This window comes from Microcaecilia unicolor, chromosome 1 (assembly GCF_901765095.1).
Source record: "Microcaecilia unicolor chromosome 1, aMicUni1.1, whole genome shotgun sequence".
Taxonomy (NCBI): Eukaryota; Metazoa; Chordata; class Amphibia; order Gymnophiona; family Siphonopidae; genus Microcaecilia; species Microcaecilia unicolor.
Genome location: NC_044031.1, coordinates 405,870,811 through 405,888,694, shown reverse-complemented (window position 1 = coordinate 405,888,694; position 17,884 = coordinate 405,870,811). Strand labels below are relative to the sequence as shown.

Below are 17,884 nucleotides of genomic sequence, written 5' to 3'. Positions count from 1 at the left end.
TAGGATGCTACAGCCATTCAAGCATTGCTTTTTGCAACTTTAAACCTTGCTGAAACTTTATGCATATAATAGAAATAATGAGACCCTGAAACCTCATACAATAAGCAGTATTATTAATTAGTTTTTAGTCAAATAAAATATTGCATCCCCCCAAGTATCCTGCAAGATATTAAAATTTAATTTTTAGGTTTCTTAGAGGCATTTTGATAATTAAACATAAGAATTGCCATACTAGAACAGACCAGAGGTCCATCTAGCCTAATATCCTGTTTCCAAAGTGGGTCAATCCTGGTTACAAATACCTGGAGAATCCCCCCCAAAATAGCAAGATTCCATGCTACCTACCCCAGGAATAAGCAGTGGCTTTCCCCAGGTCTGTCTTAATAACAGTTTATGGACTTTTCCTTCAGGAATTTGACCAAACCTTTTTTAAACACAGCTACATAAACTATTTAACTGTGCGTTGAGCGAAAAAAATATGTTCTATTTGTTTCAGATATTACTGTGTAACTTCATGGCGTGCCCCTAGTCTGTACTTGAAAGAGTAAACAAACAAATCGTGTTTACCCATTTCACTCCATTCAGGATTTTGTAGACCTCTAACACATTACCCCTCAGCCTTCTAGAGCCCTAATCTCTTTAGCCTTGCTTAATATGAAAGGCGTTCCATCCCCTTAATCATTTTAGTTGCTCTTTTTTTGTACCTTTTCTAATTCCTCTATATCTTTTTTGAGATGCAGTGACAAGAATTGAACACAGTATTCAAGTTGCAGTTGCACGGTGGAGTGATACAGGAACATGATGATGTTCTTAGTTTCATTCTCGATTTCTTTCTTAAGAATTCCTAATTTACTGTTGGTTTTTTGGCCGCTGCTGCCACACATTGAACAGAAGATTTCAGTGTGTTGTCCATAAGAACATAAGCATTGCCGAAGGTCCATCAAGGCCAGCATCCTGTTTCCAGAAGTGGCCAATCCAGGTCACAGGTACCTGGCAAGATCCCAGAACTGCAAAACAGATTTTATGCTTATCCTAGAATATGCAGTGGATTTTCCCAAATTCATTTTAATAATGGCTTATGGACTTTTAGGAAATTATCCAAACCATTCTTAAACACTGCTAAGCTATCTGCTTGTACCACATTCTCTGGCAACGAATTTCAGAGTTTAATTATTCAATGAGTAAAGAAATATTTTCTCCGAATCATTTAAAATTTACTATTTAGTAGCTTCATTGCGTGCCCCCTAGTCCGAGTATTTTTGGAAAGAGTAAATAAGCGATTCATATCTACCTGTTCCACTCCACTCAGTATTTTATAGACCTCTATCATATCTCCCCTCAGCTGTCTCTTCTCCAAGCTGAGAAGCTCTAACTGCGAAGCCCAAGCTGTTTTAACCTGTCCTCATAGAAAAGTCCCATCCCATTTATCATTTTCATTTCCCTTCTCTGTACCTTTTCCAGTTCCACTATGTCTTTTTTGATGACGTGATTCTTTTTTCTTTGGTAGTGACTCCTAATGTGAAACCTAACAAATTTATTATTCCCTATGTGCTTCACCTTGGACGTGTATATTAAATTTCATCTGCTATTTGGATGCCAGTCCTAATCTCACAAGGTCCTCCTACAGTTTCTCACATTCCTCATGCAATTTAACAACTTTTAATATTTGTGTCATCAGCAAATTTGATCACTTCACTTATTTCCATTTCCAAATCATTTAAAAATAAGTTAAAAAGCAACAGTCCAGGGGGATGCTAGAGTGCCACGTTCATGATGGCTGCCTTGAGGGCTCCTAATAGAATTTCCTAGAAATTCTCCTCTTCAGCTCATCAGTGAATTCACTTGCAGTTTTTCCATTAATGTGTTAACATGACAGTTGTTAAGCCTGGTAAATTGGACTTTGATGCATTAAGCTTGCAAGGAGTTGAATAGGCCAAGCAATATCTGCCATCCCCAATTAAATTGGTAGGGCCCAAAGAACAAAAAGTGACCCTGCACATAGTAATGGTGGAGTTAGTTCAGATAAAGGATCTATTGAAAAAAATTTGAGATGCGCGAACAGGTATGCAGCAAGAAATTGCTGTTCTACAAGTCCTGTTTACTGGGCCTCAACCTCCATGATACTCTCGTTAAAACTTCACAGAAACAAGTGCAAACTATCCTGATACTGGAGCAGAATTTTTGGGCTTACTGGAGAGAGTTGAGGGTGCAGATTCAATCTCATTTTTGCAGATATTTTTGACAAAACTCCTTGATCTTCAGTTTGAGTAGCCTCTGGAAGTTGAGGGGGGTGCACCACTCCCTTCCTATAGAGTTCACAGTAAATACTTGCAGCCTATAGTACCCCAAGCATTACAAATACTAAAATGAGCAAAGTTGAAGGCACTGCTGATTCATAAGGCTACACTCTTTCTGTGTACCAGACTTAACTAAAAACACAGTGCCACAGTGCAAACAATTTCTGGCCTTGAAGGGACCACCTTAAGAAGTTGGAGCACGATATAGATTGTTCTTTCCTGCATAAATGGGGTTGATTATTCACAACACGACATGCGACTTTGAGAAGCTAGTAAAATTAAAGGAAAACATCTAGGAAATGCTAGGTTTTCCAAGGTAGTGAATTGAGAGTTTGCGAGGTGTCACTGTGGCTGACTAGAACTGCAGATGTAGAATTAAGTTATAAGATTCTCACGAACAGTGTGACGGTGGAGACAACATCAGTTTGGGGAGGTGGCCACTGCAAATTTCTGGATAAGAAGATCTCCCCATGGATATCCAGATCTGTTCTCTACATTGTCTCTTTCAAATGTTTGCTTATTAGTTTCTTTTTGGGGTTATCAGAGGTGCAGTATGAGTGCGTGTAGGATGAATGTTTGTGTGTAGGGGAATGTAGACTAAGGAAGCTGAAGCAAATGGGGAGATGCTGTAAGAATGTTGCGTATGTATAGAACAGGGAGTGTGTGCTGGTGTGTGGTTTTGAGGAGGAAGCGATAAACGCATATGTAATAGGGTGCCGAGGACGAAGTTGATACATTTTTAATGCGTAGTCCTGATGGTGTTGTTTTGGCTATAGTTTCTCTAACCCAGGGTACTATTTATCTCAGTTTTCTGTTTTTGAATTTTGTTGTGCTGTGCAGTTCCAATACAGAGTTATAGTAGCAAGGAGATATTCTTTATTAAGAGGCGTAGAAAAAGCCTACATAGAAGAACCCGGCAGGGCTGTACCCTCTCACCACTTCTTTTGATTTGACTGTAGAGCAGTGGTTCCCAAACCTGGTCCTAAAGGCACCTCAGAACAAGGAGAGCAGGAAACCACCTCTACGGGAACACAAAGGCAATAAAACAAAGTAGAAGAGACAACAAGAGTAGCAGCTCTCTGGGAATATATGCAAAAAAATCCCACACAGATAATTGTCCAGGAGAAAACCTTGATTTCTCCTGGACAATTAGTTATGTGGAATTTTTTCACAAATACTCCTAGAGTTGCTACTCTTGTTGTCTCTACTTTGTTTTATTGCCTAGAGGCACCCCAGCCGGTCAGGTTTTCAAGATACCCACAATGAATATTCATGAGAGATTTGAATACACTGCCTCCAGTGCATGCAAATCTCTCTCATGCATATTCATTGTGGATATCCTGAAAACCTGACTGGCTGGGGTGCCTCCAGGACCAGGTTTGGAATGCACTGCTGTAGAGCCTTTAGCTCTGTCCCTTCCCCAAAATGAGGCTATTCAGGGTTTCTTCTGTAAAAGGACTAAATATAAATTGTCCTTGTATGCCGATAACATTTTGTATTTGCGTATTACTGATACCTTTTTGAAAATCGCTGGCTGTAAACTTAATTGGTCCAAGTCAGCAGTTTTGCTTTTGAATGTTTGTTTCACAAGATTCACTTTGCTTGTATCTCTTTCAGTGGGTTAAAGATCATTTACTGTATCCTGGGGTATGATTTTGGAGGAATGTGGAAGACACCTTGGAAAAGAATGCAGAAAATGTGCGGCCCTTAGCAACAGGAGTTACTACTAAATAGAATCTGTTGTTCTTGACTTGGTGGGGTAGAGTAGAGGCCATCAAGATAGTTCCAAAAATTAATTGTGTTTTGGACATTCTGCCTATTACTTTCTCCATTGTTTCCTGTTAGAACTGGATGCTGTATTATCCAGGGTCCTTTAGAAACAGAGACGCTGAGAGTTGCACTGGTAAAGTTAAAACTGTATAAGGATACTGGGGGAGTTAATTTTCTGGTTTTTCAGTTATACCTTCATGCCTTCTTATTCTGTCAAGGAAGTTATTGGTTCTCTGGGCGGCAGTGGGAGGATAAACCAATCGGATCACAGTTGGAGGCAGTGATGTTAGGTTCTCTTCCCCCGCACTCTGCCCCTGGGATGCAAGCTCGAGCTCTGTATGAAGAGTAAACCATGCTATCGGCTGCTTGGGAGGCATTTTATGCACTGAAATTAACCATAGAAGAACAGGAGAGATAGTCTAGTAAAATGTCATTTTGGAATAAACCTAGGTCAAGATCCACCGTGAAGCTATAAATTGGGGGCATTGGTGAAGGTTTGGTGTCTGGCAGATGATTAACAGTAGGGACATATGTTTGTTTCAGGATTTAAGAATACCTTATAAAATTTCCTCTACGTTTTGATTTAAAATGGGCCCAATTGAGAGAGAGTGTGCAAACCAGTTCTGTTTTGGGTGGGCGACACCAGAGGAAAATTGGGAATTAGAGTCTGTGTAGGGCTGCAAGAGAACGGCCACAGACAGTTTCTTTTTTTCCATCTTTTTTTTATTGGTATAGATTTATCTTAATTACAACAAGCAAAAAAAAAAAAAAAAACAGATAATAAAACAACATTACATATCATGCTTGATTTACTTGTCTAACATCTGAAACTATCCCTATACCTTCCCGTCCCACCCTCCCCCTCCTCCCTCCCTCCCTCCCGTATCATGGTGGTGCTTCTTGCTGTTCTTTAAACTGTTCATAGGACTGCCATAATTTGCCAAAGGGTCCCATTCTTCCTCTTCTGATAGCTGTCAGTTTGGCCATTTGATACAAAAAGTCCACTCTCTGCAATACTTTTTGCATATCCGGCGACTGTTGTTTTTTCCAATTTCTTGCTATAGCAATTTTTGCCGCGACCAGATATTGTGTCGCCAGCTTATGCTGTACCCCCGTCGTTGAGCCCGGTTTGATATGGAGCAAACAATTTTCGGGCTTGCATGGGAAGGGTTGCTGAATCACTTTAGAAATTGTTGAGATAACTGTCTTCCAATATTCCATTATTCTGGGACATTCCCACCAGATGTGCATAAATGTTCCTTCTCTCCACAATTTCGCCAACAGTCTGCCGATACCTCTGGATATATACGATGCAGTCTTTCTGGCGTATAATACCACCAGTAATATATCTTATATCCATTCTCATTGCACTCTGAGCCAAAGATGGTTTAAAGAGATACCTATATCCTCTCTTCCAGCAGTCTTTAGTTATTGTAGTTTGCAATGCTGTTTCCCATCTATTCACATATATTGTTTGGGGGTCAGTATGACTTAACAACGCTAGATATAACGCGATATGCTCCCTCTGCCCCCGCCCTTCTCTAATGCATTTTCTAAATGTTTTTCCCAGTTCCAACTCCTCTCGTGCCTTGCTAAGGATATAATTACGGATACAACAGTAATAGACTTGATCTCTGGCTTGCAGCCCGTATTCCTCCTGCAATATTGGAAAGTCTACCACTTTGTCCTCATCCCATAATTGACCCAGAGTGTATAGCCCTGCACGTGCCCAATGTTTATAACTAATTTCTGACCCTCCAAGCGGAAACCCAGGAGCCCTCCTATTCCTGTCTTGTGAAAGTATTTTCTTTCCGGAAACCATTTCCTCCTAATTTGATGCCATGTGGTTAGAATGTGCCTAATTCCTATGGGTACCCTTCTACTAAAACTCCCCAGCTCCTTTTCCGTTGACCATAGAATGTCTCCTATTTCTCTCATTCCCATCCATGCTCTTTCCCAGTGCAGCCATTTCTTAGTAACCGCCGGGTGCCAATCGGCTAAAATTCTTAATTGGGCAGCCTGGTAGTATAATAGGAAATTAGGCACTCCCATCCCTCCTCTCTCTTTTGGTTGGTACATAATATTGCGTTTCACCCTCGGTGGTCTCTTCCGCCATATAAAAGCAAACAGTTTTCTGTTTAAGTGCTTGAAAAAGCTTTGTGGGATAGGGATGGGTAATGCCATAAAGAGATATAGGATCTTTGGCAAAATAATCATTTTTATCGCATTAATGCGCCCCGTCCAGGATATATTTAAACCTTCCCATCTATCCAGTTCACCAAATAGTTCTTTCACTTTCTGAGGATAATTGGCCTCATACAATTCCTCCAACTTAGGGTTACCTGTATTCCGAGATACCTTATAGACTTATTGGCCCATATAAAGGGGAGCTCAGCTTTGAGCCGTACTACCTCCTGCTTCGGTACTGTGAGATTTAGAATCTCTGTTTTATTAATATTTACCTTAAAGCCCGATTGTGCCCCATATTGTTTCATTATCTCTATAGCCTGCTTTATGGAGGTATCTGGGCTTGTCAGCGTCAACAGGATGTCGTCTGCAAATAACATTAGTTTATGTTCCCTTTTCCCACGCAGTATCCCCTTAACTCCTTCCTCCTTTCTGATAGTGCATGCTAATGGCTCCATTGTTAGTGCGAACAGCAATGGTGACACTGCACATCCTTGTCTAGTACCTCTCTTAAGATGTATTGGCTCAGAATAAGACCCATTTACTTTCAAAATCGCCAGGGGAGCCTGATATAAGATCTGCAGCCATTTTAGAAATCTCCCCCCCACTCCAATCTTCTCAAGTGTCGCAAAGAGAAAAGGCCATTCTACTCGGTCGAACGCCTTTTCTGCGTCCACCGAGAGAACAACTGCCGGTACCTGTTCATCACCGACCTGCTGTGAGATGTTGTAAGCACCTAGTATTGTCATATGCCTGACGTCCTGCAATAAATCCCACTTGATCCTCATGTACCAGTCTGGGCATCATCACCTGTAGTCTGCTAGCTAGTATTTTTGTAAATATTTTATAATCTACATTTAGTAGGGAGATAGGTCTATATGACCCACATTCTTGTGGGTCCTTCCCCGGCTTAAGCAGAAGAGTGACTGCCGCCAGCCGCCATGTATAGGGCAACTCTTGTGCCTGATCATACGCCAGAAACAGTCTCCACAAAAGTGGGGCCAACAGGGATGCATATAGCTTATAAAATCTTGCTGGATACCCATCAGGCCTGGAGCCTTGGCATGTGGTAAATTTTTAATTGCTTCCTTTATCTCTTCTATTCCTATTGGCTCCGATAAGCACTCTCTTTCTCCCTGTGTCAATTGTGGTAGCTCTACCCCCTGTAGATATGTAGTTATCTCCCCAGCTGTAGCGTCCACTTCTGATTTATAGAGGCTTGTGTAAAATTTATGGAATCTCTTGTATATCCCCTGTTTCCGTGACTGCCTGGCCTTGTTGTGTTTTAATACTATGAATATGGTTTCGTGTCATCTGCTTTTTCAGCTTGTTTGCTAGCAATCTACTTGCTTTATCCCCCAGCTCATATTGCTCCTGTTGGACTTGTTGCAATTGACTCGCCATTTCTGCCAACTGCAGCTCATTAAGCTGCATTTTAAATTTATGAAGTTCATTCTGGAGATTTATATCTTCAGGTTTCGCCTTATGTTGCTGCTCTAGCTGGGCTATCCCCTTTCTAAGTTCTCTCTCTTTGGCTGCTTTTTGTTTAGTTAAGTGGGCCCTAAGGGAGATCAACTGCCCTCTCAATACCACCTTTAACCCCTCCCAAAGGCTCTCTGGGCGGACTTCTGCCACGTCATTAAACTCAATGTAATCTTTTATGTATTGCTCCACCTTTCCCACAGTCTCTGGGTCATGTAATAAAGCTTCATCCATCCTCCAGTACTTTCTACCTCCCTCTGAATGTCCACTCCCAATAGTCAGCTGGACTGGAGCATGGTCAGACCATATACGAATGCCTATTGATATTTTTTTTATAGCTCTGGTCACCAGCCCATCCCCAAGCCAGAGATCAATCCTTGAGTATGAATTATGTGGTGCTGAATAGTATGTATAGTCTTTTTCCTGCATGTGTGACACCCTCCATAAGTCTATTAGACCCCATCTATGCATAAAACTGGAGATCTTTTCTCTATCTTTTCTAGCATATCCCGCCTCCCCTTTTGAATTATCCATCATCGGGTTCAGGGTCAGATTGAAATCCCCACCCAATAATAATTGGCCTTGCATGTTTTCTTGTATCACTGTTTCAAGTTCTTCTATAAATTTACCTTGCCCTTCATTGGGTGCATACACTGTCATAAATGTATAGTGAGTATTATACAGTGAGGCTATCACCATAAGATATCTGCCTCCCTTATCTTCTACTGTTTTAATAATGCGCCATGGCAGTTTATCTGAGAAGGCCACCAACACTCCTCCCTTTTTATGATGTTGCCTGTTCGCAGCGTGGTACATTACTGGATATCTTTTGTAGGCTAACATTTTCTCATGACATTTTTTTACATGCGTTTCTTGCAGCATAATTATATCACCTTTCATTTTTAACAGTTCTGTATATATGCGCTTACGCTTAATGGGCGAATTGAGGCCCTTAACATTCCATGTCACACATTGAAACATGTTATACATTTCTTTCCCCTATATGCTAGCCTAGTCAGCAACCACCAGATACTCCCCTCTAGACCCCCCCCCCTCCCCTCCCCCCCTTCCCCCCCTTTCACACAAAGGGCATGACCCATTCTCCTTTGGGCCCATGCCTCTAGCTGAGAGGAGTGACGTCATCTCCCGTCTCACAGCTCGCTCTAGTGACTTCTCCTTCCCCTCCTATTGACATAGTTCTTTGCCAACCTGTTCCAGTGATCGATCATCCAGTCATTCTGTTGTCCATCTCATTTTCCCGTTCGTGAATGCACTTGCTTGCCCGATAGTTGCCGTCGGAGGCGCCCTCGGCCTTGTGATACCCTTTGCCATTTAGGTTTTGGAGGGCAGACTACCGCTCCTTGCCCATCCTGTGGAGGATCCTCTGCCGTCTCCCTTCGTTTCAGATACTCCTGCGCTTCCTCAATTGACGCCACTCTCCTTTGCTTTCCCTCTTGAAAAAAGGTTAGGGCAAATGGGTACTGCCATTTATATGATATTCCTTCATCTCTCAGCTGTGCAGTCAACGGACGGAGTTCTCCCCTTCGTTTAAGGGTTAATGCTGATATGTCCTGGTATAGTTCAATCGGGTAGCTCTCCCAAGTTATAGGGGCCCCCCTCTTGCCTTCTTCATCACTGCTTCTTTCACTGTGAAGTTTGTAAAGCATGCCACTATATCTTTCGGCTGGTTTTGTCTTCGTACACCCAATGCCCTATGGGCACGTTCAATGCTTATGGTTGTTTTATCATAGCATTCAGATTCATTAGATAATAATTGCGCTGCAATGGATCTCACCACCTCTTCACAATTGTTAAATTCAGGTACCTCAGGAACTCCCCGAATTCTTATATTGGAGCGTCTGCTTCTATTCTCTAGATCCTCCACTTTGTCTATGAGGTATCTAGCTTCATTTTTCCTCTCTTCCAATTGTTGCTCCATAGCTTTTAACGCTTCTCCCTGCTCCTCTTGCTCATTCTCTACCTCCAGGACTCGATTTCCCAGCTCAGTTATTTCCCCTCGCAGCTCCGCGCTCAGTTGGGCAAAGTCCCTTCGCACTTCTTTGAGGTCCGTTTTAATCTCTTGAAACCATGAGCAGAGCTTCGCCCATATTTCTGGTTCTACCTCCATTCTTTCATTTGAAGGCTCTTCGCGTGCTCGTTCTGTGTTTTCATGTTCTTCCCTCGTGCTGCGAGCGCCATTTTGTTCCGTTCTCCCTTTCTGTTGCTGATATGAGAACGCTGCTAGGTCCGGCAGTTTTGCCTTCGCTTGCGACATCATTTGATTTCGTTCTTATTCACCAGTCAGTCGCTATACTTTTCAGCCGATTGGAGGGGTAAGGATCGCTACTTAAATGCTTTTTTTAGTGCTGATCAGCGGGAGCTTCGTTCTCACTGCTCCATTCAGTAGCGTGACGTCACTTCCTCTCCCGCCACAGACAGTTTCAAGGTATGCATTCTTTTCTGTGGTGTGCTTTGTAGCGGTTTGTGCCCTAGTATTTCTTTTCAAATTAAATCCTCCATATGGTTACATCTGTTGTGCTGACTGGCTTACCTGTGTCAATAGGTGGAGCTTATGATGCACATCAGGTGACTCTGTTCTGATCCCTCTTTGGTGTGGGGAGTCTTCATCAGGATACTTTCCCCAGCCCTGTGGCCTCAAGTCATTGAGTGTTTGCACCAGAGCTGCAACCAAGGTTTTAAAGTTGCACGAGAGTGCTCCTCTAATGCTGAGCAGTGTCAAGTAATGCATGAAGAGAAAGTCTGTAAAGCACCTCTCGTGCTATGAGTAGACTGACCATCGGTGGTGGAAAAGGTGTAGCAAGTCAAAAATAAATTCACTTTTGTTTCCAGACACACACGTGTTCAAAAACTGGTAAAAAAAAAAAAATTAAATTATTTTGAACCCAAGTTTATTATAGTGAGTTTATGGTTTAACTTGGTTTGTTGGATTTGTTCTTCCTGATTTTTTGTAATTTGTTAAAAAAAAAAAAAAGAGACAGATTACTTTGTACATTGAATTTACCACAGTCCCTTGAGGTCAAGATTGTAAAATTTTTTTCCAGCTCAAGACCTTTATTACTGAAAGTAATTCAAGTTACATTTTTGTTTTTAGAGGAGGGAGTGGGAAGAAATTTTGCTTTGATGTTTAATAGAAAAACTTCACTTCAATAAAGCCATCCAATATTCATAGTAGGATCACAAGTTATAATAACCTCTTCTCTAAAAATCCTAGGCATTTATTAAGACGAGGAACTGCCATTTCCTCCGCCCTCTTGTTATATATTTAAGACAACAAATTGCAGATGATAAAATCAAACTATATAAACCTACACAAATGCACAACAAACATTGTTACATTCGTTAGTCGTTATTAGTAATGAACTCGCAGGCATTCAACAAACCTGATTTTTGACTATTTTTTAAAAGGCACATACATTTAAGTGCATTATAAGACATAGCCATAGGTGTGTTATGGGAAATTTTCATAGTTTTCCTATTATAAAATTATCCCTTTTATATGCAGTTAAGAAATGAGCCTAAATCCCTTAAATTTAAGAGAAATTGTTTTGAGCTTTGTTAAACCCGAAGTCCATATTTGCAGGTCTAGTTTAGAATTTACCAGTAAATATAGATGGTATTAACAGGTAGCTCCGTTCACCTTACTTGGATGTTAAGCAAAGAGAAGGATTTAATCCTGTATTTGCAGACATTGCTTTGCGCCTGGCTTTTCTGTGACCGGAAAGAGCAAGCATTCCAGAACCAGCAGTGGTGTAAGTGGAATAAATATGTCCAGTTGCATGCATCATCAGTAAAATACATCCAGATGTGTTTTTCCATGCTCAACTTACTTTACTATAGGATGACACCACTGTACCAGACATTAAGTATTCAGACTAAGAAAAAGGCTTAACATTTAGTTTAGAATTGAAGCCACAACAGTTTTGAACTCGGAATCCCAGTTGTGAAGCCGAGGCAAGCAGGGTATAAGTTGGAGCATATGGTCTGCTTTCAGCTGCAACCAGTTATTGTGGAAATCCTCATCAATGCAGGCGGGGAGGGGGGGTTCTTTTGTTTGTTTTATCAATAGAAATCAAACAAAATAAAACATGGAAAGGAAATAAGATGATACCTTTTTTTATTGGACATAACTTAATACATTTCTTGATTGTTTTTAAAGCAGTGTTCATTATAGAGTACCTATGCAAGGTTAACATGTGAAGCCATCCATTGGATATAGTAACACTTATGTGAATTGTACAATAAGAAATCCATCAAAGACTTCCTTGTCTTACACTTCCCACACTGCAACAAAATTAAATATAAAACAATTCACTCTGCTGGATTCTCCTATCAATGTACTAAGAAATGGAATTCCTTGCCTAAGCAATTATAAGTCATATTTTTAAAGCACTTAGCCTGCCAAAGTTCCATGGAAACCTATGGAACTTTGGAAGGCTAAGTGCTTTGAAAATGAGCCCCTATGTCACATTACTGAATATTTCATATTTCACAAATTGCTATAAACATACCTGATAAGATCATTTATTTTATTTTTTTATTTATTCATGACATTTATACCCCACATTAGCCTGAAATAGACTCAGTTCAATGTGGCTTACAAATAAACAATAAAGTGAATAAAGCATTATAATGTACAGAATATAACACAAATTACAGTAAGTTCAAGAAGCAATGGCAATGACAGTTTTCAATGACAGAAGCAGCCAATCCAATATATAATCTACAGGTTGCAACAATTATGACTCCATCACATACTATTCTGGTTTATCACAATGTTTTTCACAAAATTTGATTGTATAATCGATATTATCTGGATTTGACACTGCATTCTCTATGTAACTAAGACTGGTTATCAGTTGTTTCTGTTACAGTGTGAGCCTCGTTGAGCTCAAACTTGTTTGGGATAATGTAGGATGTAAATGTCATAAATAAATAATAGGTGACATACAGAGAATACAGATGAGCATTCAGCACAGATGCTAGGCTTTGAGGAAAACCCTCGTGACGGTGTTTATCCAGTTCAGAGGCAAATCACTAGAGTAATGGAAAAGCACCAGTGAATACAGCCTTGCAAGGTGCAGAGGGCCATGTTTTGCAATGCCTCCCACTTCACACAAATGATTGGATGTTTGATTGCATGGAGGGGTCATCGATATAGGAAGTATTGATTAGGGAAGGAGTATTGTCTTCTGTATTGCCTTGCTTAAGCATGTATATGTAAGCCGCATTGAGCCTGCCATGAGTGGGAAAGCGCGGGGTACAAATGTAACAAAAATTAAAAAAATAAATAAAAATAATGTAAACTTCCCTGTACATGCATGTGATCCTGAATGGCCAAGCATGTTTTTTGTTACCCTGCTGTTCCTTTGCCAGATTACTTAACGTTGTCCAGAGCTATCGGTGCATGCCACCCTAGCCTGGAAGGGCGCAGTGGAAAGTGAAACGTCATATGCATGTTTTTTGGCTGTACAGTATTGCTTATAAGTGAAGGCAAGACAAAAGTGCAATGGGAACAAAAGGATTTTTACTTTTTGTTCACAGCTGAGCTGCCTTCAACTTTTGTAGAATATTCTCTGTTGCATCATATGAATATAAAAATTTTGAAAATGTGATTTGAAAAACATTTTTTATTTCTCATTTCTCTTGTCCTCTCATTTTTTCCTGTGTGATTATGGCAAATGAATGTTTTGACCCTGTTTAAAAGAGGAAATTCAGTGACTGTGTGGAAAAGTGTTTGGCTTCTTGCCTCTATTTTAAATTGATATTATGTTTGGAATGCACTCTTTGTAATTCCTCAGTCCATTTCAGCTGTTTGTGATGTCATACTGAGAAAGGAATAAATGAGGCTTGTGCATTTTGCAGTGAAGATAATAATGTATTCTGTAAGTCAGAGCAAGACTGGTAAATGGGGCTGACTCATGAGTGTCCTAGACAAACCTTCAGCCATCTACCCAGCATCTCATCCCCCCACCCCCATATCCAGCATCTCCCGATTCCTTCTCCCTTGTCATTGCTACAACTCTACCTCCATCCTCCAAAACTCAGATGAGGCTTTTGAATGGAGTGGCCTAGTGGTTAGGGTGTGGACTTTGGTCCTGGGGAACTGAGGAACTGAGTTCGATTCCCAGCACAGGTAGCTCCTTGTGACCTGGGCAAGTCACTTAACCCTCCATTGCCTGCCGCATTGAGCCTGCCATGAGTGGGAAAGCGCGGGGTACAAATGTAACAAAAAAAAAAATACATGCAGGGCTGATACTAGACAAGATGGCGCCCAGGGCAGATGCTAGGGAGGGAGCCCCAAAGCTTGCTTGCAAATTGTCCCTCTTTCACCATTAGGCAGGTTTGGGACCCCCGGTGATATGGGGCCCAGGGCAATTGCCCTGTTTGCCCACCCCTAATGCTGGCCCTGCCTGCACAAGCTCCAGGCCTGCAGCGTCCTATTCCCGTCTATTACTACTATTTATCATTTCTGTAGTGCTACTAGACGTACGCAGCACTGTATGCTTGAACGCTCAACAGAACTTACAATCTAATCAGGACAGACAAACAGGACAAATAAGGGATAAGGGAATGACTACGGTGGGAATGATAAACAGACATGGTACTGAACAAGTGCAGTCAATCAATGTTCCATCTCGTATTTTTTTGCTCTGGTTTAACTTAATTATGCACTGTTCACACACAGTTTCTCATTTACTTACATCACAGACTCCATGCTGACGTAAGAGTTTCTTGATGTCTTTAAATTGCCTGTTTCTTTTGCGCTGGTCATGCAGTGAACATTGTCTGCAGCAATTATTTTTTGAATCTCTGTTTCTCTTTTTCACTTCGATGTCTTTTTCAATATAAGTTTTTCCCTACATCTTTCACAATTTTTTTTTTTAATCCCTTGTACACCTAATCCGCACTTTATTGCAGTGGTTACTCCTCCATTTTAGATTTCTGACTTTCCTTTTCATCACGACAGTGGCGTAGCCACAGGTGGGCTTGGGTGGGCCTGGGCCCACCCATTTATGGCTCAGGCCCACCCAACAGTAGCACATGTTTAGCAGTAACTGGTGGGAATCCCAAGCTCCGCCAGCTGAAGATTTCCCCAATGGTAACAAAAACGCTACTCTCCACGACACCGACACCTGCGCATGCTCAGTTTTCAGTGCAATACTGCTGCCAAGGTGGAAAGAAGAGTTTTCCCACCAGCTGAGATTTTTTTTTTGGAGGGGGGGGAGAACACTTGGTGCCCACCCAATTATTGCCTAGGCCCACCCAAAATCTGTTGTCTGGCTACGCCCCTGCATCACGGTATCCTGTTTGAGGTGACCTTTTCTCTTTTTCTTTTGCTTCTTTCACGTACCTTGTTAGCACGAATATGCGCGTTCTCAGTTCTTTTACGATTTTGTTCCCTTCTCCATTTCTAGTTTTATCTCACACATACTGATTTTTTGTTATCAAGCAAAAAAAACTCTTGTACAAAAAAAACTAAACCAAATATACAGTCATAAGACTAAATTAGGAAAACATATCTAAGGCTTTAATTTTCAACTACTGGAGTTGCTGTTGAAGCCCACTCCAGCTCATCCAGATCTGTCTAGCCTTAATCAGGGCACAGACCATAGAAGTCTGTCCAGCACTGGTCTGTCCAACTGCTGCAGTTGCTGCCTAAACACTGCTAACTTTTGTTTTTATTCCTTTTTTTTTTAATCCTTTTGTTTTATCCCACACATTTTTTAAATTCCATTAACTTTTAGTCTCTACTCATGAGAGAATTCCAGGCATCCACCATCCTTTTCCACAAAAAAGTACTTCTTGATGTTATTCCTCAGTTGCCCCCCCCCCCCCCCCTGCAACCTCCTGCACTTCTACTGCTTCCCTTTCTCTGGAAAAAATTTGTTTCTTTCAAATATCTCCCCTGTCCCTCCTTTCCTCTAAGGCAGAGGTTCTCAACCCAGTCCTTGGGACACATGTAACCAGTCAGGTTTTCAGGATGTCAATGTTACTCTTATTAATGGCTGTTCCCCCTGAAATAAGGGTTCAGTGCGATATACAGTTGAGAATAATCCTAATAACAGAATATTTATGTAATAAACATAATAACATCTTCCACAATGTATGTGATAAGTTTGCATGTACTGCCTTTTTTATATGCAAATCTATCTCAGGCATTTTCATTGTGGATATCTTGAAAACCTGACTGACTTGATGTGTCCCGAGGACTGGGTTGAGAATCACTGCTCTAAGGTGTACATATTGAGGACATCAAGTCTCGTATGTCTTCTGGCACAAACCCCATACCACTTTTATTGCTTTTCTCTGAACCTCTTCAAGTCTTTTTATGTCCTCTAAAAGTGAAGACAATGCCAAGTGTTCATCTGTAATGCATTCTGTCAGAAGCCCACGAGTAAGGTGACAGTTGAACACACAGTCTGGGAGATTACCCTCTTTAGTTCTTTTTTTTTATTATTATTCCATCCCTAAAGGTTGAAGTTTTTGAGAGTCCCTGCCCCTTAGCTACTGCTCCTGCCAGTATTCAGGTATTTTGTCAGAATGCTACTGTACCTCTTGCCACACTAAGCCTGCTTTCGCATTGTCCTTTTGCAGCTGGAGCATGACCACAGGATACAGAAGAAAAGAGCAAAAGGTTTATATGATAAAACTAGTATACTTTATACTCAGACGCAGGGGGAGCACAGTGACTTTACCGAGATAAGCAGCGGAGGGGGGGGGGGGAGAAGGCATATACCAAGCCTGTAGGAGGTGGTACTTTGCTGGTGCTGAAGGGCTTACTGATTTGTCTTCCTACAGACCCAGTGCACAGTGTTATCCAGGTCCTGGAAAAGCAGTATTTGGAGGAGAAGCAGAATGCCCTGGAGGAGCAGCGCCTGATGTACGAGCAGGAACTGGAACATCTCCGTCAGCAGTTATCCCCTGAGCGGCAGCACCAGCATGGTGGCGACAGGTTGTCGTATGTCTCCCAGACCACACAGCAGAAGGTCAGCCTGTGGACAGAGGAGAGGTGAGGCCACAGTGCTAGCACACAAACAAAGCCACGGACTGGGCAGAAACCTGTGGTGTCTCACTCTCTCCCCCCCAGCACAGCAGTGTCACCTGCTCCAGAGGATTCAGCCTCAGCACAAACACAAAACAAAGCTTAGAAGTCTTACCAAAGAAACACAGAATCCCACTGACCTATTAAAATGCCTCTTATATGTTAAAAAAAAAATCTTGTTTTCTTGCTTGGAGAAACAGTTGCGATATGTCTAAAAGCATCAAATGCAGAAAGGATGACACAGTATCATTGGGATATTCAATTTCTGCCGTATTCTAGTTTCACTGAAATGTGCACAACAGGTACAAACTGAACTTTCCCTACCCACAGGATCATGAATTTAGCATAAACATCAACCAGTTTTTACTCATATCGAATAAACAAAGAAAAGATTAGTAAGAGAGCAGCGTGTTTGCATGCTCCTTTTAGGTGCATTGGCCTGTTGCTGTGGATCTAAGCCAGCAAGTCACTCATGAAAGCACTAGGCACTAAAGGCATTGAGATGAAGGCTTCTGTCTCTTGTCTTCTCCCATGAAGAAGTTTCACTGGGTGAATAATAATTCACGCACCCCGCGTCTCATGTCTGTATGTAAGTGTGTATATGGGAATACGGTTTTATGTACAGGCTCACACTCAGCCTGGAGGACATGACTCTACATTACACATGTCCTGGGCAGCGCAATTCCTACTGTACTAATTTACTATAGTGTATCGATGCATATCAGTCTGACTTCCCATGCAGATTATAGCATTTAATTTACACATTACACCCTTTGTACATAAGTATTGTCTTACTGGGACAGACCAAAGGTCCATCAAGCCCAGCATACTGTTTCCAACAGTGGCCAATCCAGGTCACAAATACCTGGCAGATCCCAAAAAGTACAAAACATTTTATACTGCTTATCCCAGGAATAGTGGATTTTCCCCCAAGTCCAATTTAATAGTGGTCTATGGACTTTTCCTTTAGGAAGCCGTCCAAACCTTTTTTAAACTCTGCTAAGCTAACCACCTTTACCACATTCTCTGGTCCGATTCGTTTTAAATTTACTACTTTGTAGATTCATCGCATGCCCCCAGTCCT

The 17,884-nt window shown here is 41.4% G+C and overlaps 1 protein-coding gene across 1 annotated transcript in view; it reads left to right on the top strand.

Moving 5' to 3' along the window:
• KIF13A (kinesin family member 13A) overlaps positions 1–17,884 on the top strand; it is an 818,528-nt gene that overhangs the window by 657,112 nt on the left and 143,532 nt on the right. The window contains 1 exon segment of the mRNA XM_030211397.1: positions 16,557–16,767. Coding sequence (XP_030067257.1) covers positions 16,557–16,767 — 211 coding nt within the window.